The 24,698-nt window shown below is 48.7% G+C and overlaps 1 protein-coding gene across 4 annotated transcripts; it reads right to left on the reverse strand.

The window, feature by feature from the left end:
* Nucleotides 1-145: 145 nt before the first annotated feature.
* Nucleotides 146-7,809, reverse strand: SERBP1 (SERPINE1 mRNA binding protein 1). Of its 4 annotated transcripts, none has more exons than XM_053470033.1 (8): nucleotides 7,463-7,809; nucleotides 5,194-5,392; nucleotides 4,947-5,090; nucleotides 4,771-4,842; nucleotides 4,301-4,375; nucleotides 3,246-3,510; nucleotides 2,318-2,491; nucleotides 146-2,176 (listed from the first exon to the last, which is right to left on the reverse strand). In XM_053470033.1, the coding sequence occupies exons 1-8, from the start codon at nucleotides 7,716-7,718 to the stop codon at nucleotides 2,120-2,122; spliced, it is 1,242 nt and encodes a 413-aa protein (XP_053326008.1). In that variant the 5' UTR covers nucleotides 7,719-7,809; the 3' UTR covers nucleotides 146-2,119. The 4 variants fall into 4 exon arrangements, with proteins under 4 accessions (XP_053326008.1, XP_053326010.1, XP_053326009.1 ...); XM_053470035.1 differs by having other exon boundaries at nucleotides 3,330-3,510; nucleotides 7,463-7,808; XM_053470034.1 differs by having other exon boundaries at nucleotides 3,330-3,510; nucleotides 4,771-4,857; nucleotides 7,463-7,808.
* Nucleotides 7,810-24,698: the final 16,889 nt, after the last annotated feature.

Consider the following 24,698-nt stretch of genomic DNA (forward strand, 5'->3'; position numbering starts at 1 on the left):
GAGGCGTGTTTACTATCACATACGCGAGGCGTGTCCCGGGGTGTGTATGAAGGCACAGAGCACGTGTTGTCATACGTGGCGGAGATGTATGTTCCGTGGATGTGAAGCTGCCGCGGGATCGGCTCTCATCAGACAGGCAAAAGAATGAAGGATAACCTTTAATGTTTAAGCATCCAGCAGACAGATGTTCACAGTTCTAAATTCACACAGAAATGGATCAAAAGCGGCAAATTTACAACCGGGAGGGAAACGGCAGAAATTTACAGACTGACCAAATATTCCAAATCGCAGCCGACGCTCGGATATCCCGCAGAACAAACGCGGCCCACTTAAAGAGGTTTATTAATGGGGTGGGAATTTTGTACCAAAACCTTAACCTCTTATATGCCAGAACATTGAATTATGTTTTTAAAAAAAAATTTGTTTGAATTTGGTTTTGTAAATTTAAACTTGCTTTGGTTTTAGGTTTAAAGCGGTGTAAAGATTTGATATTCTGGCTGGAATATCCGAGGGCCGGGGGGGGGCCTCTTATGAAATACGTTTCTCCCCAAATTCGCCCTCGCTAGAGATTTTTTACAGGTTATTAAAAGGCGACGCGTTTGAGGTACGGCGGCCAAAGCCTGCAGCGTTACGGTCAGTTTAATCCAAAAAATAATCTCAATAAAGCTAATAATCAAATAAAAATTCCAGCAGAACCCCCAAACCAAGGTTTTTTGTTTTTTTTTTCAAGCTGGATGCCACCGGGAGGGTTAAAAAAAAACTTGACACCCCGCCACAGGTCACAAATACATTGCAGCCTGACCTGCACAACTTCTTTTTTGTTTTATATATAAAAATAGGGCAATAGTATTTGTTTTTACGACCTACACAGATATGAACCTAGAAAATTAAATAAAATGAGTATCTCAGCCTAAAACACTGTAGACGTTTTTTTTTTTGAATTTTCCTTTTTTATTTGAGATTTTTTTTCGCATATTGTGTTTTTATTTTGAAGTGGTAAAAAAAAAAAAAAGAAATCCTAAAATGGGGTTGGGTGGGCAGCTTGAAATAGCCCCCCGCAAGCTGAAAACATTCATCTGTCAGCCGGCACTCGAAAGCCACGAGCTGGAAACTTACAAGAAAATGTTATTTTCCTTTCGGAATTCGTTCTGCGTTTTACTTCCCCGAAAAAACTGCTGATATCCCTTTGGATCAAGAAAACCCGACGTGACGATTTAACCCCGGTGCACTCCGACTACGAGCCTCACTTCTTACAAGGTTGCATCCTACGAGCGTCCTAAAGCTTGGCGCATGGAAGGAATTTTATCGGCGGGAATTTAAAAAGAATATATATATATATTAAAATGTTACTGCATTAACAGAGTTCCGCTCGTGGAACTTTCCGGCAGAGCTGCTTGACGACGCGTTACACATTAAACTCGAGCTGTTTCTATAGGATGATCCCAGGGGCGGTAGGGATTTGTGGGTGGAAAAGATGGAAAAATAAAATTGGCCAATGTCAGAATTTAGACATAAAAATTAAGGTCACAAACCACAAGAGTTCTACTAAAATATTCAATGATTTAACCCCACGTGGAGGATGGCAAAGAGATCTGCACCCCCACGGTACTTAAAGGGTTAGAGGCCATCTCTACAAGTAAAGCGAGATTCTACAAAATAAGGTATTTTAAAGAAAATATTTAAACCAGCGTTTCCTATTTTTAGCAAGTCAAGTAACAATCCAATTATAAAGGGGGGGGACCCAAAACTCCTATGGAGAATAAAAACACGGATGAAGTGACAGCTTTAACTGGTACACACGGTTCACACCTATATTTCAAGTTTGGAAACGCATATTTTCAAGCAGCAATACAAAAAAGTATCCATGAAGAATGCATAATCTCTGAAAAATTATGAAAATGTCCCTGCTACCAACATCTCTAAATACAAAACTTGACTACCATGTGGTTTGCTTCTGCGTAGCGAGAGAAGTCCATTTTCAAAACAGATAAAATTCAGTCCATAGGTGTGAATGTATGACAGACAGTCTTGGTTTTTTTTTTTGTTTTAGGATCCTTAAGCATGCAAGCCTCATAGAAGGAGAGCCTCGAGGGCACCCGGGTCGGACGCTTCATCCCGTTTACGCCAGAGCTGGGAAAGCTTCGGGGTCGTCGACATCTGGGGCAGAAACGCTCGACTGCAAGAAATAAAGAGATACGGCGTAAATGAGGCTTCCGGCTACAGGACCACCAAAGGGCTCTGGAGGGGAACTGGAGCCCCCCGGCCCACACGCCTCTCTACGTTATTCGGAGCGCACGCTGCTCTCGTCGGTTATTACCTTGTCAGTTCTGCCTCCGCGGCTTGGCCTTCCGCCTCGGCCACGGCCTCCGCGCCCTCCTCTGCCTCCCCGGCCGGGGCGGCCAAGATCCCCGAAGTTGATCTCGAGTTGGGAAGTGATGTCGTTCGCCGGCTTACGGAAGTGATGGTCAAAAGCATCAGACTCTGCATGGACCTGGAAAGAGAAGAGGGGGATTTGATTCACGGCGCTGCTCCTCCAAACAGGTCGTCAGTAACGAAAGGTGGGCACAGTTTATGGGGGAAGCCCCCCACCCCCCCAGGACAAAGCCAGAAATGACAGCGCAGAAAAAGGATGTTCAGCAATAATCTGAACGCGGTCACGTTGAGTAAGCGATGACCAACTAAGACATTCCCTGAAAGCTACAGGAGACAGGTAAGCCAGACACCTGAAGACAACTCTGAGCCAAAGCGAGACACGAGAGGCAGGAGATCCAAAGGGGACAGAACAAAGGTTTAACCAACAACGCTGATAACCCCCCCCCCATTCTATTACTGCAGCCAAAAACAGCAGTGATCGCGAGGGACGTCCAACGCCTGTTAGTTCGAGTCAGACTCCTGCGAGTGCACTGGGGAGACCGAAATAAAGGGAGCGCTCGGCCGGCACGCGCATTTAAGTGAATACGATGGCCGCATCACAGAGAGAAGCGTTATAAACACGCGGAGAGATTAAAGCAGGGAGATAAGATTTCCTAACAGAGCGAGACATTCAGTGACAAAGCGCCGGACATAGAGCTGAAAAAACGCTTTGAAAGGGAGGGCTATAAATATAAATCACAGGAAAAAAAACAAAAAAAACCCCCAAAAAACAAATCTTCGGTTTAATACAAAAAAAATAAAAAAATATTAGTCAGCAATGATAAATACAGGTTATTTGTACAAGATATTTAAGACAGATAATCATGAATTACCACTTCTGCTGGCTGGCCGCTCTTCTTATATAGTACTTTCGGTGAACACGGATACGGGCTTTCTAATACAGAAGCGACCGTTACCTCCTCGCTCTTGGACTTGTGAAGGACGAATCCTTTCTTCCATTGGCTATCGGCGCCCTCGTTTGGTTTGCGGATGTTGAATTCGACCTTTGCGCGTTCCTTGTCCTGCATGGCTTTCCATTCGTCCAGAGTCATTTCCTTCGGCCCCTCTTCCTTGGGAGCCTCTTCGGCCTCATTCTCCCTGATAAATCGACATCGTTATACAGAGACACCGGGAAGACTGCATCCGGTGCGGAGGATTCGCGACCGGTTAAAGCAGCCAGACCCCCCGGCAGCCAATCACCCGCTGATTCATTAACCCCCTTTCCTCGAAGATATCCTTCCATCGTACAGAAGAGCTTCTATAACCTACAACACCCATCATCCTCAGCCATACCGAGGTGTAGTTTTCCCCCAGATTGTGCGTCTATCATATTTATGGCACGTAATCCTATTTTAGGAATGTCCGCCCGACACGTACCATCAGCTGTGCACATTTTAATCGTATTGTGACTACGCCAACAAACGCGAAGGATAATCACGGTTGAGAATATGGGTAAATGCTAAAAAGCTTCATAATTCAGAAAATATACCCAAAGCACACAAGTGGTTAATAAATCACCCGGACTTCTTCCTGGAAGTCCTACCCTTTGTTTTGGATCCCGGCCGTGGTATACGATCGCTCCCCTCCCCCACCACTCCAGTCTGAACCAGGGCTGCTTACGCTCCCAGTATCTGGATAAACAACGATCCCGATTGGACAGAAGCAACAACGCATTTTACATTAACAAGCGCAGCGCCTGCCGAGCGGCTGAAGCCCTCGCGTGGGGGGCTGGGAGGACACTTGTTCACACACTTCGCAAGCCAGACTATTTTGGGATCGCAGCGGGGTGGTTGACGGGACACGTTACACCGTTTGACCTCCTTCGCCAAACAGCCACCACTCCGCGGGAATACCCTGGAGTAAAGCGGCAGGCGTAACCAACACTCACTTGTTTTCAGTGTCGACAGCGGGTTGTTCCTCTGCTTCGTGCGTCTCCTCGGTGACAGCCGACTGGTCCAGCTCGCTGAGGGTTAAAATGTGTAAATTGTGTTTAAATTCTACGCATTGCTTAGCTGTAAGTTTTATCCCAACAGCCACGCAAAGAGCATCGTAAGGGAATTAACGAGGAATGACGTCCCGGTACAAGCCGTTAACGGGCGCCGCGATAAACACTCAAAGGGGAAATTCAGTATCTTCGGGGGACATTCCTGTACTAACTTAGTCTTCGGAGGTTTTGTACGTCACAAAGTGAGCGTTATAAAGCAGCGAGGCTGCCGCTGCAGTATTTATCGGGCGAGTTTCCCCAAAAGCAAATATTTTATTGGAGACTATAGATGTCAGACGGTTCCAGTCCCCGACAATGCGACGACTTAAACCCCAAGCGTTCCATTGAAGGTTATATAAGTTGGTTCTACTAACCTCAGCTCGTCCTTAACGTTGCCCCAGTTGTGAGATCCGCTGCCGCCGCGCTTATCCTCATGCTTGGGGCCACTGAAATGTGAAGAACTAACCGAAATGAGTCACAAGGTCAGTGATCGGATTCGGGCATCAGGGGAAAAAACCAAGAAAAGCAGAGCTAGAGCAGCAAGACTTACGCTCTGTCGCTGCCGCTGTGCCGGTCGAATTCACGTTTGCCACGAGAGTCAAAGCCGTCTCCTCTGCCCAATCCACGACCGCGGCCGCCTCGGCCACGTCCGCCCGGCCCTCCGCGTCCACGGACGGGCCTGTCAACCATGGGTCTGAAACAGAAGAAGCAGGAGCTGAAGCACAAGCAGGTCTGGCTGGTAGCCACAGATCAGTTATTGGGTTATTTTCATGTGTAAAATGACTACGAGCCTTTACCTGTCCACAGAGAACTCTCCCGATTCGCCCTTCTCCTCGGTGGGTTTATCAAAGCGGCGCTCGCGGGGTGGCCGCCTCTCTGCTTGCCTCCTGTCGACAGGCTTGCCTTCACCTGGTTGGGCTGGCGGGGCCGCTGGCGCTTGCTGCTGGGGTGGCTGCTGCTGGGCCTGATCGGGTCTCCTGCCCACCCTCCGGATGCCTGTCACAGATACGAAAACACAAGTGTCGGCTCACTGCTGCCTTCAAGGGGACGACCTGGGGTACTGCAGGCACGGCTTCCCCAAACATCTCAGGCTAAAAACTGCCCGGAAACATCGGCCAAGTTCTGTTTTACTGGGAATTTAGGCCGGTAACCCTATTGTTTATGGGGCTAAATACCCTAAAACCAGTATACGGGGCCAGACACCCTAAAACCAGAATACAACAAGCAACCCCCCCCCCAAAGACACGCAAACCCATCAGTGGCTTAACGGAGGAAGGGAGAGGGTTACACGATCTTAATCGCACCCCCAGAAATACTCTCACATAGCATCAGCTGAAACTGTAATACGATGTCATGACTGTTCCTCAGGCTGAAAGAGCCATCACAGAATGACATCACACCGAGTGCTGACCAGAGCCAGACCCTCGATGTGAGCGATTGAGTGACAGCACATGCTGGGCTCTGAGGAGTGACCCTCTGTGGCCCCCATAACGCAACTGGCTGACAGCAGCTGCCGAAACCAGTAAAGAGGTCTTAACGGGGATTAACTCTCGCTACCCCTGCCAATCACACCGCGCAATTATCAAAAAGCTGCATCTCCACTACAACGGGGAATAAACGCGAAGCCAATAATTCTCACGGCTTACAATCACTCCCTTAAAAGCCGCCTGCGCCTGGGTGCGGCCGCAAAATGTAGCTGACTGCGAAAAACGCGCGGGGAGCAAGCAGTTACACACCCAGCGGGCGAGCAGCGGGGAGGCGATAACAGCCCAGGGCTTTGCGTCTGACCTATGATCACCACGAGAGCCCGTCGCACGCGCGTTATGCCTCGCACGGAGATCCGTTACTACGCCGAGAGACTTTCAAGCGGTATCCATGCATTACGAGATCGCTCGGCAACCGCCGACAGACAGGCCGCTTGTGACAGCCGCGTGACTGCGAGTAAACATTGTTACGGGACGAGAGCGCTTGCTGTGCGTACGAGAGATAAACCCGTTTGTTTACAGTCTGATAGGAACTATTTATAAGGGAGATCGATACAAAGTTAACCGGAATACTGCCCCGCCGGGAGCCCACGGTATACCCAACCTGCCCCAACACGCCAAGCAAACTATAAACACCAAGGCAAGACGTAACAGAACCTGCCGGCACATCGGCCCCCGTCTAGTCTGCCCGTTTCTCCTGCTGTAAAGACCTTAATCAGTCGTTGGTCTCATCTTAGATTCAGGAGCCGTATGTCTATCCCATACATGTTTAATACCCTCACTGTATTACCCTCTACCACTTCTGCTGGGAGGCTGTTCCACTCATCTACAGCCATCAGAAAGCACTTCCGCAGCATCAGTAGCTGGGTGCACGTATAGATCGCCGGTATGAGAAGCAGGCGCCCCCCCCCCTTTGGTTTTTATTCTGTAAACAGGACTGGGGGCGATGCTTGTTTATTAGGAAGTGGCAGGTTCAGCACATGTGCCTTTGTGGATCAGATAAACACGAGCACGTGGGGCCTGATCCACAAGCCCACGGGTGGCAGGGTGATCACCAGACAAAGAATGGGCTCCACTTAAACCCAGTGTCACGCCAGGAGACCATGACAGGGTCCCCATCCCCCACACGCGAGGTCAGTGTGATCGCCCCTCACCCGACCTACAGCCCCCTGAACCACTGACAGCCACCCCCCGTGTCTGCACCCCGATACCCCAGGGCTGTCACCGCCCCTCCCCCACTGTCCCCACGTGGTCGGGGGGTAGACTCCCGCCACCTGTGACAGGACCGTGTTCAGATCCCGCTCCCCCCCCCCAACAACCCGACACCCCATTACCAGCCCCCCCCCAATAAGTGAGCCAGAACCAGGCCTTTAACGGTCCGAACTCCGTAACGCCAAAATACCTCGAGGTTGAGACTGAAGGGCCCCCAAGGGCCTGAGCTCTGACTGGGGGTGCAGAGGCAAGTACGCCCCGCAGTGCTCTCCAGTCTGCACCCCTCTTGCCTGCGGGTATCATGTTGCCCCGAAGCAGTAGGGTTGGCCCAGGCCTTTACTGCGGGAGCCAGGCTGCGGGCCCTGCCTACCTTCCTTCTTGAGGGCTACGGGCGGCGGGGCTTCCTCCTTCTTATCGGGCAGGGGGTTCCTGCGCTCCTTCTGGGACTCCTTGCGGGGCTGTTTGGCGGCCTGAGCTGCGCTCTTGCCCGGGCCCGCCGTCGCCGCCTCCTTCTTCTTGCTCTCGGCGGCCTTCAACACCTCGAACGGGTCGGACTCGTCATCAAATAGCTGGTCGAAACGGTTGGTGACCACACAGCCGAAGCCTTCCTGCAAGTGCCCGGGCATGATGGCCCCTGTGAGGCTGGATGCTGCCGGATTACGCGCGGCTGCAGCTGCTAAAGCCAGAAGATGGCTGGGAAAGAGGTGGCCTTCTCTTCCGGCGCGATAGACATCCGGGACTTACCCGCCCGGGGCATCTTGGGAGTTGTAGTTCGCGCGGTCCTTCCTTCCCTTTGACGCGCTATGAGTTCTGCCTACAACTCCCAGCATGCAGCGGGGCAACATTGTCCGGGCCTGTGTTCGTCTGCGGGTTGCCCGTTAGTGAGGGCTGATGGGGGAGGTTGGTGGGGAGTGACAGATGGAAGAGAGCAAGAAGATAGACAGGTGGGAGTGAGAGAAACAGGAGGGCAAATGTTTGGAGGGTAAAAGATGGAGTAGCAAGTGTTGGGAGCCAGTAAAATAAGAGGGCAAAGGGGGGTAAGGAATAGAGGCAGGAGGGAAAATGCTTGGAGGGTAGTGTGAGGTAAGGGGGCAGAACAGAAAACCATGGAGGGTAAAGAGATGGGGTAGCAAGTGGGGAACAAAATAGGAGGCCAAAAAGCGACGAAAGAGGGCAAATGTTGGGAGGATTGTGGGAAGTAAAAGCGCAAAGCAGGGGCAATTGTCGAGGATGGTGGGGGAGCAAGAGAGGCAGAAGGGCAAATGTTTGTAGAAGTGGTAATAAGGCAGGTGACGGAAACTGGGAGGGGCTAAAAGCTAACAGGGCAGGTGGAGACTAATAAGATAAGGTGGGGGGTGAGACCGATACACGCTGGGGAACATATCAAATAAACCAAATAAATCGCCCCACGCCGGCCCTGCGCGTTCCTTACGTTATAAAACCCTTCAACAAACGTAAATTAATGACTAAATCAATTAAATATATCGGCCTTTGGGGCAGCTTTGGGATTATTACCCCAGCACTGGGTATTTTAATCAACATATTGATTTTCGTTTCTCATTGGGAGGCATTAATGGGAATTACTGAGTTTTACATTTATTTTCAGACCCCTTGATCCGCATCTCAGCAGAGGGGTTTTTGAGCGTCGGATTCCGTTTACAACCGAAATTAGCAACAATAACCAAAAGGTCCTCAAAAAAAGAACAATAAAGAAACAAATTGCCATTTAGATGACAAACACCACAGGGTTAAGTTGTGTAAACATCCATCTTTCCCTAAACGTCGTTAGGAGGGAGGCAGGTTTTCATATGCAAATCAGCAATTAAGGTGTAATTATGAGTTCATTGACAGCGTTCCATGTGCATATTAAGTAGATAAAATGGGAACAAGGTGTTTTGACGTGTAGGTCTGTGGTGGGGTCCCGGGGGTCTTCCATGGGGGAGATATAGAGCTTCTTGGCCTTGATCTTCTAGGGTTTCCCCCACAAGAGGATCCCACTGAAATCTTTAAGGAGGGGGAATGGCTCAGACCCACCCAAAACCAGATTGCCGGGGACCTGGTTCCGCGGCGGCGTTAATGTGCCGGGTGATAGGTGTGGGGCGCTGTTTGCGGCCCCAGCCCAAGGCCATACATTCTTCATCCATTAGTTGGGGCTTTTAAGTAAACACCAAAGAATGGTGCATTGAAGGGTCCAAAGTGCTGTAGGGGGGGTGTAGTGTATGTGCCCCCCCCCCCCCGCACTGTAACACCATGCGCTGGCGCTCTGTGAGCACTTTGGGCGTCCAGGAACCCACCGGCCGCCGGATCGAGCTGCCCCCCTATCGCAGGTATTCACATGATTTTGGAATCGCGCAGCATGCGCAAGCAGCCCCGGCCCGACCCATTTATCATCGAGTCTGTTTTTAAGGGTCCCTGCACAATTTGGGGAGGGGGGTAAACGGCTGACCCGTTTAGGTTGGATTTGGGAGACCCCAGACTGCCCAAGAGGAGACCCTGTGCATTGTGGATTTGAGGGCCTAGTAACCAAAGCCTATGGGGAGCTTATGTGGATTTATAGCCCAGGATATGATGGTGCCATACGGTGTGCTCTGTGCTGTGCAGACTAAAGTACTGATTTCAGCCATTTAGGACCCTAAGCAAAGCTTGCGGGGGACCTGGGGTTGGGTTATTCTGCTGCACATAATACCCCACGATCAGGTGACTATCCGGGGGGTCCTTATGATCAGAAAACATCCACGTGCGGATTTTTCGGGATTGTTGCACGTGGTGAGGGTGGCTCGTGGCCTAATCTGCTGACACAGCAGTCTCCCCCTCGTTGATCTGTCCCTCTGTGTAAGCATCTTTTCCCAGGACAGATCGCACGCCGGACAATGCTCGGGGTCCGGGGCACGTGATGATATATTATATGCCTTTACAGGGCCCTCCGGGTACATTGTCTCGACTTAAACTCCATTCTCACCGCGGCAAACCCAATGGCCCCCGGCCCTCGCCGAACCCGGTGATCGATGGCCCCGATTCCTCGGTCGTAAATAAGCAGCCAACAAACGCCTCAACTCGGCAACAAAGTAACACCAAGAAACAAAATGAAGAACAGCGCCTGCCCCCGGGGGTGCAAATAACAGCCCCCTGCGCAGGATCCACAACTTATCAAAACTTTAAGGATCCCCGACTCACTGATTTAACTATACATTATACAGGGGCCGGCTAACTGATTTAACTATACATTATACAGGGGCCGGCTCACTGATTTAACTATACATTATATGGGGCATCTCACTGACTTAACTATACATTATTCAGGGGCCCGCTCACTGATATATCTATACTTTATACAGGGGCCGGCTAACTGATTTTATTATACATTATACAGGGCATCTCAGTGATTTCATTATACATTATACAGGGGCCGGCTCACTGATTTTATTATACATTATACAGGGCATCTCGGTGATTTCATTATACATTATTCAGGGGCCGGCTCACTGATTTTATTATACATTATACAGGGCATCTCGGTGATTTCATTATACATTATACAGGGCTGACTCAGCCTTTCCTCCAGGAGGAGCTCCCCAGGATCAGCCGTTTATAAAGGCAGGGAACCTCCACGTTCTGCTCTGCTGCAAACTCCTGGCTTAGTGAATAAGCCCCTCTGCACGTTGCTTGCTCCATGCGCTACCGTTGCGACCATTTGAGGAAACAGGCGAACAAAAAAGTTGGAGCAGAAGGGGGTCAATTAATTATAATGTCGTAATCTAAGATGCAGTGTTTCTTTTGCCCCAGTAAACACCCTGGGGGGTCCCAGGACAGGGTATTTGTGAGGCTTTGCTTTATACCCCGACTGCATGCAGGCAGGATGGGCCGGCAGCTTGTGTATGGAGCAAAACGGCCATCAATTGCTCTATTTTAGGGCGCTTCACGTGCCACAATATGCCTCGTGTCACGTTAATACCCCTCTTCTGGGACGGCTGCCACATTGATGGTGGCTATTAATAGCCGGGGGGCTGATTTAGTACAGGACTAACTCTTACGCTGCTGGGTACGTGGGCAGAACAGTGTGTAACGCACAATCCCCGACACCACAAGGGTTAATAAATATAGATCCAAAGAATAAAACAAGAGCAACTCAAAATCTAGATGGAATGGAAGGAAGTTTTACTTTACCGAGAGGGTAGTAGATGAGTAGAACAGCCTCCCAGCAGGCTAATACAGTGAGGGTATTATACATGCATGGGATAGACATATGGCTCCTGAATCTAAGACGAGACCAACGACTGATTAAGGTGAAATGGGCAGACTAGAAGGGCCGGATGGGGGCCGGTCTGCTGTCAGAGTCTTTGTTCTGGGGTAGATCTCGATGTCAGTAAAGCGCTGATCGCCACATCCATAGCTCTGCCGCTCGGCCGCACGACTTTATTAAACGGGAGTAAAAACCCCCAAAACTCTAGGAGGGCGTCATTAATTAATCGCTTAATAAAGTTTTATTAGTTCCACAAAATCCAATGAAAAATCAAACGGAAACGAGAAAGATCTGGAGGGAACGGCTTGGGCTTCCCGGACGCTTTTGATAAAGGCTCTCGTTGGGCTCTTGTTGGGCTCGGTTCACCCCATTTTTTCCAGGACACACATAATTTACGCATATAGGTGGTCAGCGCGTGTAAAGTGCTGCCCCCTGCAGTATGTGGGAGGTATAAGAGCACCCATGTGCTCAGTTATACACCTTTACACGCGTGTCCCGGAAAACATGGCCCGTGGGGTCCCCCTATTTAACCAGAACTTCTCTATTTCACATCTTTTTAAACGAGAAACCTGAACTGTATTTATTATTTCCACCTGTGTAAAAGCAGGATTGATGTCAGAAGCTCATGCCGGTTTATTCCATGTTGCAGGCAGCAGATGCAGCGTTAGACGAGTCGTGTTGCGCATGCAGCATCCAGGTCAGGAGATCATTCATTATACGCGGCTCTGCGATACACGCTGACCCTGGGAATGCATCATGCGGCTCCACTGCCCCCCCTAGAGGCAGAAAGGTTGCGGTGCAAGGTCATTGAATGTCACCCACCCTGATGGAGGACGCCTGATTGCCACCATGACTGTACTCTAATACAAGTATTTTTGACCCAAACTGAAGTATTGCCCCCTGCTACGTTTGTCACATGGGGGCGCCACTGAGTTTGGGTTTGAATGTCTAAAAAGGTATCTTATTTTTTCAACGCATTAAAATTCCAAAAACGAATGTTTGTTTGTAAATAGAATGCTGGGAGAAAACAAAGCCGCGGGAAATAACCCCTTATGACGATCACAAAAACAGCGTTCTTTACTTTAGATCATGTGACTGTTTCCGGCTGACATCGGCGGTTTACGAAATAAGCCAGGAAATGGTTGTTTGGAGCGGGGGGGGGGGCGTTATGGGATCCGGTGACGGTTACCAAGCGAGAGCAGACCTTGGCAACCGTACGGCAGAAGTGCCCTGAATATGTTTACGTTATTCAGGCAGCTTCATGGCAGGGGGTGGGGTAGGAAGGCAGAACACAGAAAGTCGGGGGCTTTAATTATCCACCCCGGATCCTGAGTGTGCATGTCGGTGTTTCGGGGGACGTCGCTGCGCATGTGCAAGCACAGTACTTACATGCGGTTAAAAAAAAAAATACCCCAAAAATAAGCCATTATGGGCCGCAGAACACCTCGCTCGAAACTTTTTGGGGGTGCGCCTTATGGCCCTTTAAGATTGCCGACGGCTTATTGAAATGTTAACCTTTGCAAATCCGTTTCAGTCTTTCATCTGAAGGGTTAATCAGAGCACAAAAAAGAATTTAAGAAGCTTTTTTTTATTCTGTAAGGTAACGTTCTGTTACTTTGTGTCATGTGGCCGCGGCTGCACTGAAGCACCTGATCTCCTGCAGGAGCGGCAGCGCGAAGCGTGGGACCCCTCAGCCACCTTTTGGCCGGTGCTGGTCCTGGAAACAATGTTACTATTTATATAGCGCCAGCAGATACCGTAGCGCTGTTCCAATCAGTGGGATCATTTAAAGTCACGCACACCATAACAAACTGGAACAAAAGGAGAAGCGGGCCCTGCTCCCGGGAGCTTACAATCTAGTCGTCAGATAGGTGGGGAGTCAGGGAGCTTTCGAAGGCCTCGTATGAGGAAGAGCGGGGGAAGGGAATTCCAGAGAAGGGGTGCAGCGGGAACGATGGTGGAGGAGAGATGCGGGAGGACGGTAGAGAGCGGCGCGGGGTGTATTACGGGGTGTATTTGGAGGGTGGCAGAGATATACGGGGGGGGTACGGCGTTAGTTACAGCGAACTATAATAGCCTGTTTTACGGCGGGGGAGGGGCGGACAGGCGGCAGCTGCCGTGCAAAACCAGAGATAATCCGGTCGGAGAGGGCGGTTTAATCGGCGACGAGTTTCTATACATTTCTCTCGATCCCGAGGGGATGCAATCAGTCCCGAAACGCTGGGCTCCATGAACCTTCGCCGACGGAGCGAGCGTGAATGAATGGTTCGCGATTCGACTAAACGCCTCGTCCGCGCAGGGATGGCTCCTGATCCAATCACATATTTCCATCCCAACATTAGACACGCGGATATTTATTTTTATTACTTTTTTAATTATGGTATTTAAAACATTTAAAGAACACGCATTACTGGTTGTACCACGTTGGCCATAATGAGCTTCTGCCGTGGCAAATTAACATCAATTAGAAGTTTTACTTTGTTCCCATTGGACATAGAGGGAGGAACATAAAGAGGAACATATAGAGTTAAGTAGTTTTTCGGGACCTCGGATGTCTCTTCTTCGGATGAGAATAAGATTCTTTAAAACTAAAATTCTATAGAATTAGTATTTTAATAAAGCTGCATTAAGCATTGAAAGGATCTGCCCACCGATATCTCAGCCGCCGGCGGGCGCTTTTATTGTTTCATTTGTTTTTAAAGAAAAAGCTTAGGTATTATTTTTCTGCTGCTAATATTCCTTAATTCACATTAATATGTCCGCCTCGGAGGAGAAAAGAGAGAAAGAGAGAGGGGGGACAAAAGAGAGAGAGAGGGGGGACAAAAGAGAGAGAGAGGGGGGACAAAAGAGAGAGAGAGGGGGGACAAAAGAGAGAGAGGGGGGATAAAAGAGAGAGAGGGGGGGACAAAAGAGAGAGGAGGGGGCAAAAGAGAGAGAGAGGGGGGGCAAAAGAGAGAGAGAGGGGGGGGACAAAAGAAAGACATTCAAATACATAGAACTTTAATGAAGGACAGGAGGAAAGAGACTGGAATGGAATGGAAGGAGGTTTTGCTTTACTGTGAGAGAGGTAGATAAACGGAACAGCCTCCCAGCAGAAGTGGTAGAGGGTAATACAGTGAGGGTATTAAACATGCGCGGGATAGACATACGGCTCCTGAATCTAAGACGAGACCGACGACTGATTAAGGTTTGAGTCTTTACAGCAGGAGAAACGGGTGACTAGATGGGGCCGGATGGGGCCGATCTGCCGGCATAGTCTGTGTTCTCCACGCAGGTAAGGGGGGGGCACAACGCACCCAAACCCTTCCGGTTCCTCCGCATTCCAAGGTTAACGGGCAGATTCAGACGCAGGGTGGGGAAGATCATTCACTGAAATAACAGCCAATTAACTATTTAATGGCACGAAATGCAGCGTTTTTAGCGCGTCTGATGCAGGCAACGAGGTCGCGGAGTTCGGTGTTATGGCTGCCGGTCTCAGAGCAGAAATCTCATTCCAACCCCAGGGACACAATTAGCCCCTTCCTGGGGCTACAATAGCGCTGGGGGTTATATTACTGTATACAGCGCTGGGGGTTATATTACTGTATACAGCGCTGGGGGTTATATTACTGTATACAGCGCTGGGGGGTTATATTACTGTATACAGTGCTGGGGTTATATTACTGTATACAGCGCTGGGGGTTATATTACTGTATACAGCGCTGGGGGTTATATTACTGTATACAGCGCTGGGGGTTATATTACTGTATACAGCGCTGGGGGTTATATTACTGTATACAGCGCCGGGGGTTATATTACTGTATACAGCGCTGGGGGTTATATTACTGTATACAGCGCTGGGGGTTATATTACTGTATACAGTGCTGGGGGTTATATTACTGTATACAGTGCTGGGGGGTTATATTACTGTATACAGCGCTGGGGGTTATATTACTGTATACAGCGCTGGGGGTTATATTACTGTATACAGCGCTGGGGGTTATATTACTGTATACAGCGCTGGGGGGTTATTACTGTATACAGCACTGGGGGGTTATATTACTGTATACAGCCCTGGAGGGTTATATTACTGTATACAGTGCTGGGGTTATATTACTGTATACAGTGCTGGGGGGTTATATTACTGTATACAGCGATGGGGGGTTATATTACTGTATACAGTGCTGGGGTTATATTACTGTATACAGTGCTGGGGGGTTATATTACTGTATACAGCGATGGGGGGTTATATTACTGTATACAGCGCTGGGGGTTATATTACTGTATACAGCGCCGGGGGTTATATTACTGTATACAGCACTGGGGGGTTATATTACTGTATACAGCGCTGGGGGTTATATTACTGTATACAGCGCTGGGGGTTATATTACTGTATACAGTGCTGGGGGTTATTACTGTATACAGCGCTGGGGGTTATCTTACTGTATACAGCGCTGGGGGTTATATTACTGTATACAGCGCTGGGGGTTATATTACTGTATACAGCGCTGGGGGTTATCTTACTGTATACAGCGCTGGGGGTTATATTACTGTATACAGCGCTGGGGGTTATCTTACTGTATACAGCGCTGGGGGTTATATTACTGTATACAGCGCTGGGGGTTATATTACTGTATACAGCGCTGGGGGTTATATTACTGTATACAGCGCTGGGGTTATATTACTGTATACAGCGCTGGGGGTTATATTACTGTATACAGCGCTGGGGTTATATTACTGTAGACAGCGCTGGGGGTTATATTACTGTATACAGCGCTGGGGTTATATTACTGTATACAGCGCTGGGGGTTATATTACTGTATACAGCGCTGGGGGTTATATTACTGTATACAGCGCTGGGGGGTTATATTACTGTATACAGCGCTGGGGGTTATATTACTGTATACAGCGCTGGGGGTTATATTACTGTATACAGCACTGGGGGGGTTATATTACTGTATACAGCACTGGGGGGTTATATTACTGTATACAGCGCTGGGGGTTATATTACTGTATACAGCGCTGGGGGTTATATTACTGTATACAGCGCTGGGGGGTTATATTACTGTATACAGCGCTGGGGGTTATATTACTGTATACACTGCTGGGGATTATATTACTGTATACAGCGCTCGGGGTTTATGCCACTCATCCCAAACGATTCCTCTCTGGTACGTTATGATGTCACCGCTGTTTCTATAGAAATGTGAAACCCCTTTTATATTAACCCGCTGAGTGCCGGTGTGTAAGGGGTCGTCATCCAGTTCTGTAATAATGGGGGAATTTAAAGAGGAGAAGCGGTGGAAAATTTATTGGTGACGGACCCTGGGGGGGGGGCATTTCCAGCCGTTGTGATAAAGACATGTTACAGGTCGGTTTATGTTACGTCTCAGCTGTCTGTCCTCTGCGGTCATTTCTAAACTTAGAAAGCGGCAGGATCTAAAAATACTGCATCCAACGTCCTGATTTCTTGGGTCTGATTTCCAATCCCAGCTCAGCCCAGAGACGGATCTAAAGTACATTTCAGAATTACAGAGAATAAAGGAAATAAAACAGCCTAATACGGAAAGCTAAAAGCGCCAATCAAAGATCTCCGGCTGCGTGTTATTCCGCTGCGTGTTATTCCGCGGCGTGTTCTTCCGCTTCGTGTTCTTCCGCGGCGTGTTCTTCCGCGGCGTGTTCTTCCGCGGCGTGTTCTTCCGCGGCGTGTTATTCCGCGGCGTGCTCTTCCGCGGCGTGTTATTCCCCGGTGTGTTATTCTGCTGCGTGTTCTTCCGCGGCATGTTATTCCGCGGCATGTTATTCCGCGGCGTGTTATTCCGCGGCGTGTTATTCCGCTGCGTGTTATTCCGCTGCGTGTTATTCCGCTGCGTGTTATTCCGCTGCGTGTTATTCCGCGGCGTGTTATTCCCCGGCGTGTTATTATTACGCCGTTGTAGATACGACCGGATCTGGACAGCGATTGGACTTTATTGGATTATCAGGAGAGTTTCTAGTAAAGGGACTTTTGCCTTTTGCCCCCCCCCCCGGACACATTGGGGTAATTCTCATGGGCTGGTACCGGACCGGGGAAGACGTCACATTATCATTTATGAAGTCCAGTTCTTCTTCCTTCTCAGAAGGAAGGGGTAGTATTTGGGCAGCTGGTGTTGTTATTCCAGCGTCAAACGTAACGGGGTATTTAATATACAGGGCGCTGGCGATTGTTCTGATTCCTCCGTGTTGTATAAGAATACTTACCAAGTGTCCCGGACTTTTATGTATAGTCCTTCATCCAGAAAATCACAGGTGATGAGGTGGCCCCGGCACTTTAATGCGGCGGGTGGCTGGATATGTGCGGTGGCATCTATGCTTGCGTAGCGTGCGGGGGGCATATCCAGCCACTTGCCCGTTTGCCCAGTCAGAGGGCCAGTCCTGCAGCCTTTGAAGCCGGTATATGTTATATACACACACGACATCATTTAACTCGGTTAATGTCTGGTCGGAAGGGCTTTGATTCAGTTGTCTCTTTGTACGGCGCTGCGGAATATGATGGCGATATATAAATCAATCAATAATAATAATTACCCGGCCTGGAAGATTTCCTGGGAAAGTGTTGGTTCTGAGCGCCCCCTGCAGGCGGCCGTCTGTGTCCCGTCCTTTAGGCTCTTCCGGACTGGGGGCAAATTACATTTTAAAGGGGCTGCTGGTTTCCGCGCTGTAGCCGTCTTGGAGACGTGTAATGATTGCTGGTGCATGCATGACACGCGATGAGTATATTATTGCTTTATATAGCGCCGTCATATTCAGCAGCGCAGTACAACGAGTAAACAGGACGTAGCAAGTAGAGCGTCGCATAACAATTAGGACTTACAGAAATGGGGGGGGCTGTCACAAAGAGCTTACAATCTAGAAGCATCTGCACTGGAACCGGGGTCAAGAACATGAAGTAATGTCCGGAATAGATTGAAGAACAAAAGAAACTTCCAGCAAGAGGGGATTTTACCCCAAAAACCATTTTTGTGTGAATTTGAAATGGTGCCGGAGACTCTCCAAACATTAACCCTTTAATCACCCATTGTGAAGGTTCTATGTCGTGACTCTCTAATTGTGTCACCCAAATGGCGCTAATAGCGGTTGTCATGGACACCTTGACTGGTCATTATTTAAAGATACACTTTATTGAGTCACCTGCATTCAAGCAGGGATATCAACCATAATGTACTGGAAGCATTATTATCACTATATTTGTTATTTTATCGCGTATTTTTAGTATTGTGCAGCGAATTCTGTAAAAAAAAAAAAAAGAAAAAAGCCTGATGAGAAATGAATGGGGTATAATTTGACTATTATTGCTCATTTTAAAATAATGTATTGATTTATATAGCGGCATCATATTCCGTAGCGATGTACATAATAGAAGATAACCTTGCAGTCATTTTCACTGTTGCGCTGAATGTTTCATTGGCAGCTTTTGCGTTACATGACAATAAAGTGTTAATTCATTGAATTAAAGGTTTCGGGGGGGGTATTCAGCAGGACTAGGAATGGAGTTAAATGCTTTATTTAGATATCAAAGAGTTAAAATAAAGCAGAGAAGACAGAGAATCACCCTTAAGAGTTAATAAACAGCTTAATTTCACCACTTTCAGGAATTCTGCCCCCCAGGACCGGCCTCTTCCGGACAAGCAAGTCGATTCGTGCCAAGCAGTGATGTGGGCATTAACGGTGGTAGACGGGCAGGTAGCGCGTGGAATAGCGGGGGTGGCGCTGGTGTAATAGTGGTGGGGTGGCACGTGTGGGATAGCGGGGGTCGCGCATGTTACTGCTGCGTTAATGAGATTTTTAGCAGCCGTAAAACTTCTGGAGACTTTGGGGTAATTACAGACTCAGGAGGTGAAACAGGTTACAGGTGAAATAGGTGGGGGGGTATCGTCTTTACGTTTATTAAGCGCCCTCGCTCCGGGATCTACTGCCTGCCGCAGCCGTCATGTAACAAAAGGATCCCGTTTAGCGACGGCTCTCAAATGAGGTTTACAAACACTGTGGGGATTATTCACTAAATTGTGCGTTGATGTGAATTTGCTGATGTGAAGAATGCATTTCCAAGGGCCAAGTCAGCAATGGCAGAGGCTCGTTAAACATTGGTGGGGCGCAGCGACCCCAAGTTTTACAGGGCGTCTAACCCTTTCTGACTATAACAGAACAACAACACCCGTTACCTGGTAGCGAATGGATGATACAGTGGGGTTTGTGACATCATAACCCAGAGTGGGGGTTTTGACATCACTGGGATGCTCGCTGGGAGCAATTCATTCAGATTCCTGCAGGCAGACGTCCCGGTTCATCGCTGTCAGGGGCTCCCTACAGGTAAGTGAATATAAATGGGGGGGGTACAGTCATCAATCCAGGTAATGTACACCCCTGCTCTGCAAAACAACAAAATATGACATTTAATTTCTTTATTAAAAAAGTATCTTCATCTGGAACAAGTTTACTAAAATAACCAGTGCGGCAATACCATGATTCCACCACAAGAGGGCACTCGATCCAGCCAAACCACTGAGTTACAAAGTGTGACTCCAGGATAAGTGTGTGTGAGTGTGAGTGAGTGTCTATACTCTATATACAGTGTGTGAGTGTGTCTATACAGAGTGTGAGTGTGACATTATAATGCAGGTTTTCACATTTAAACATGATTAACTAAAGACTCCTGGGCAATGCCAATACCGTGCATCCACCGAACTGGCTGAGAGTCATTGGAGTTGTAGTCTGAAGCAGCCAGGTATGCAGAAGTTGTCTGTATATAGAATATATACTATAGAGTAGAAATTCTGCTCGCTCCTGATACCAGCCAGGGCTTACCGCCTATATCTGTAGTAAAGCAGGGTTATTATTATTAGTTTAATTTGCCAGACTGACCTGAGAAGCACTCTTATAATGAATGCATCCTGCAGGGATAGATAACAGGGCAGAGTAATCACTGCGGGGGGGCGGGGGGGTTATTGGGCTCTGGAATCCACGACCTCTCCCATTTCCTGCACCGGCTCCGGGAGAATGGAAAGCGGCGATTAAACGCGGGCCGTAGTGGAAAGGCGCGTGACTGCTGTGTTTTGGGGAAAAGTATGAAAAAAAAAAAAAAAAAAAAAGGAAAATCCATCATCCTAATAATTCAACTAAAAACACAGAGGGGATGAGATCAGCGACACGAGACGGACTTTTCCAAAACACAGCAACCACCACGTGTTCTTCCTGCGAATACTGTATACAGTAATACCCCCCAGAGCTGTATACAGTAATACCCCCCAGAGCTGTATACAGTAATACCCCCCAGCGCTGTATACAGTAATACCCCCCAGCGCTGTATACAGTAATACCCCCCCCAGCGCTGTATACAGTAATATAACCCCCCAGCACTATATACAGTAATATAACCCCCAGCGCTGTATACAGTAATATAACCCCCCAGCGCTGTATACAGTAATATAACCCCCCAGCGCTGTATACAGTAATACCCCCCCAGCGCTGTATACAGTAATACCCCCCCAGCGCTGTATACAGTAATATAACCCCCTCCAGCGCTGTATACGGTAATAACCCCCCCAGCGCTGTATACAGTAATATAACCCCCTCCAGCGCTGTATACAGTAATATAACCCCCCAGCGCTGTATACAGTAATATAACCCCCCAGCGCTGTATACAGTAATATAACCCCCCAGCGCTGTATACAGTAATATAACCCCCAGCGCTGTATACAGTAATATAACCCCCAGTGCTGTATACAGTAGTATAACCCCTCAGTGCTGTATACAGTAATATAACCCCCAGCGCTGTATACAGTAATATAACCCCCAGCGCTGTATACAGTAATATACCCCCCAGCGCTGTATACAGTAATGTCTGGTTTTATCTCATTTTGCCCCAATAAACTCCCTTTATCTGCTGATAATTTAGTAAATAAATCACTCTGTAGAACACTGGAGGACGTCAGTTTTCTGAAATAAATGAATGAATGTTTTGCGTTTTGCTCGTCGTCGTTGGAGGCTCCGGGGTTAAACGGTTGCTGTTCAGGTGTTTTCTGTGCAAAAAGTCAGCGAATCTTCAAATACAAACCTTTATAACATCAACAAAACACATGGATTTTTTTTGCCCAAAATTGTGCCGGCGCTGAAAGGGTCCGAGTCACCGTCTGCTTTGCCGTTGTTTGCAGAAGACTGTTGACAATCGGACACCCAAGAGCTGACAATCAGGACTCTGCAAATAGTGACCCGGGAGGTGGCATGCGACCCCTGGCCAGTGGGGGGCCGCAGATTCCCATCCCCCACGCCTCAAACCCAGCCATTAAAAAGTTAAATCCAAACCTGGGTAATATGTTTAGGAACCGATCCACTTTTACAAATTTATAACCAAATTCAGCAATATTACTATTTATTATATTTATTATTAGCTTTTATTTCTATAGCGCCAACAATTCCCATAGCGCTTCTTACAGTCCCTACATTCAAAGCAGCTAATACTGCTCAGATCTTTAAAATAAATAAATTCCCAATTTTAGATACGTGTCACATGACGTGGGTTTCTAAGAATTACCTTTTTTTTTTTTTTTATTTATTGATGTGTAAAGGGACCGGGGCCATATTTCTAAAACCCTGAGCGGCCCAGCTCGGCGTGCAGCGGTGTAAGGGTTAACGCTCTGTTTTGGTGACGGATCCGCGTGTTTTTGTTCTGACAGCCGGTGTGAAGCAAACGGTTTGCAGCCGCGAAAAAAACACACAAACAGCTGCGAGCGAAACAAGTTTACTGAGCCGTTTCCCCGGCGATTATTTACCCCTAAACTCTGCTAAATACAGATGCCCCCCCCATACCCTCTGCCCCCCCTCCCCCGCTAACCTGGGGCAGGAGGTCATACAGAATACAAAAAAAACGGCAGAGACACCTGCACAACGAAGAGAGATTCCCCCTTTTTATGGCCATACCTGGGAGCCCTCAGGATTTGCCCCAATCTCAGGGGTTTTGCCCCAGTCTCAGGGTGAAGGGGCAGATTCTCCAGGTCACGCAGTCTGACTCCTTCCTATTCTACCCGCCCCCCCCCCCCCCGTGATCGTATGTAAGACTCCCAGTTGGTGCTTTGGCTCCCAGTATGTTATGGTTGATCTCCCTGCTTGAATGCAGGTGAGTCCATGTTATTTTTAGCGTTGTGTTGATGAAGAGCGGAGAAACATGCGCAATAAGGAGCGTTTGTGAGATCATCACGTTATAAACGAGAGGGCTAGACCGGCGTGTGTCCTCGGCGCGCGGGATAAACACGTTACTCTGACGGCTGCCAGTCATGGGATTAGTGACGAGCGACACCTCTTTAAGCTGTTACCCAATCACGTGTTCTAAATCCGGCCGGGATCTTCCTCCAATCACCGCCAAGAAGCACCAAACGCTCCGAAACAGGAATCTTACAGGTGCAGAATTTAACCCTTTTTACCCCTAAACTACAGCAATAGAACCCTCCTCCCCCGTGCTTCTCAGGACTTAATCCCTTCCCAGAGATAGTTCTTTAATCAGGTGAAATGTATGGATCATTTATATTTTCCCCGGGAATACTTAATTGTCACGTGACACAAAAGCTGGTTGCTGTTTATCGATTATCCCAAACCCTCCAATAAGATTCTCTTTGAAACTGCCCCGCCACCGCCACTGGAAGGCGATTCCAGGTACCTATTACACCCTCATACCTTTCATGCTGAAAACAATAACTTGGGTTTCATTCTGAGTCAACAACTGACTAAGTAACAGGAACGCCTCGGACATCAAAACACCGGCAGGCAAACAGCACGACGGGGCAATAAACAAAAACACACGCCGTTTCCCCCGACCCCCCCCCTCCGCTAATCTAAGACGAGACCAACGACTGATTAAGGTTTGAGTCGTTACAGCAGGAGAAACGGGTGACTAGACGGGGGCCGGATGGGGCCGACCTGCCGGCAGATTATAGGTTTCTGTGTATTTAAGTATTTCCGCCCCAATGCATTTTCTTCTGTGTTGGAATCGTAAAAAACTCTAAACTCCACGTAAAGACTCCGTGAAACGCGCCGGTGACGTAACGGCGGCGCTGAAAATATTTCCGTTGATTGGCTGAGGTGTTTGAAGTTCGTCCTCCGCTCCGTCTGATGAATAATAATCACCTGCGATACACAGACCTGGGAACCCTGAGTATCAGGGGTTTGCCCCAATCTCAGGGTGAAGGGGCAGATTCTGGGGGTCACGCAGTCTGACTCCTTCCTATCCCCCCCACCCTGCTGGGATCATATATAAAACTCCCAGTTGGTGCTTTTGCTCCCAGTATGTTATGGTTGATATCCCTGCTTGAATGCAGGTGCCTCTATTAATGACAAGCCATAACCTTATGATCGCTGATAAGTGAAGGAATAATGCGGATAATCTTATTTCATATCCTTCCCTGGGATTCTCTGTAAAGCGTGATGTAAGACCGGTGATGTCACAAGCCGGGCAATCGTAATTATCTGGCGATGACACGTTGAGTTATCATTGGCCGGCTGGCAAAAGGGAAAGAACGGGGGGGGAAATCCAGGACGGGAAGTGGATTAGATAATGCTGCTTCTGCCACGGGCTGCCACCAGTGAATATCCTGCCTAGGCCTGGGTTAGCGGGTCCAGGGGGGCCGTAGTCCGTGCACAATCGTTTCTCTCAGGAGCAATGACACTGATTGGTGAACAAAAAGGAAAGGTGTTACAGTGTCTTAACCCCCGAGCCGCCGCGTCAACAGGTAACCTAATTACATTCCTTCTCAGTGTCCCCCGGAGGGGAGTCTCCCCCCCTCGTCTTCTGATTCCCTCCCCACAGGAGATCAGTCCCTAAAAACGTGGATTTTAAATGAAAACCAAAAAAGTGGAGAAAATCTCTGTCGTCATTAATGATATTATTAACCCTCTATAAGACGTATTGGTGCAGAGGAGCTCCTGTGAGCTTACAATCTATTGTGACGGTGCGACCTCCAGCACAACTCCCATCATACTCTGCCAACCATTGATATATTATTGAACTTGTAGCCTCCAGAAGCTGGGGGCCAGACGACGCTCCAGGGCAGGTGGGCTCTGAGCGGGCTGTGGTATAGGGCCACGGGGTCTCCTGCTGTGATACGACCATAAGCAGCTCTCTAAACACCCTACTGCAGAGCCCACCCATGCTTATTGCCCCCCGGCAGGGGCTGATAGCGGTGCACATAGGAGGTGCGCAGCACAGCTGCCCCTGCCGGTCAGACGATGGGGTGAGAAAAGCCTAACTTAGCATCCGGCTGCTGAGATTCCCGGCCTCTGTATTTGAGGTTTCTGCCCCGGCCATTGCAGGTGGATCAATCCGCACCCCTGTCTCACAGATCCACCTGCATTAACAGAG

The sequence above is a fragment of the Spea bombifrons genome, chromosome 6 (genome assembly GCF_027358695.1).
Source record: "Spea bombifrons isolate aSpeBom1 chromosome 6, aSpeBom1.2.pri, whole genome shotgun sequence".
NCBI classification, from domain to species: Eukaryota; Metazoa; Chordata; class Amphibia; order Anura; family Pelobatidae; genus Spea; species Spea bombifrons.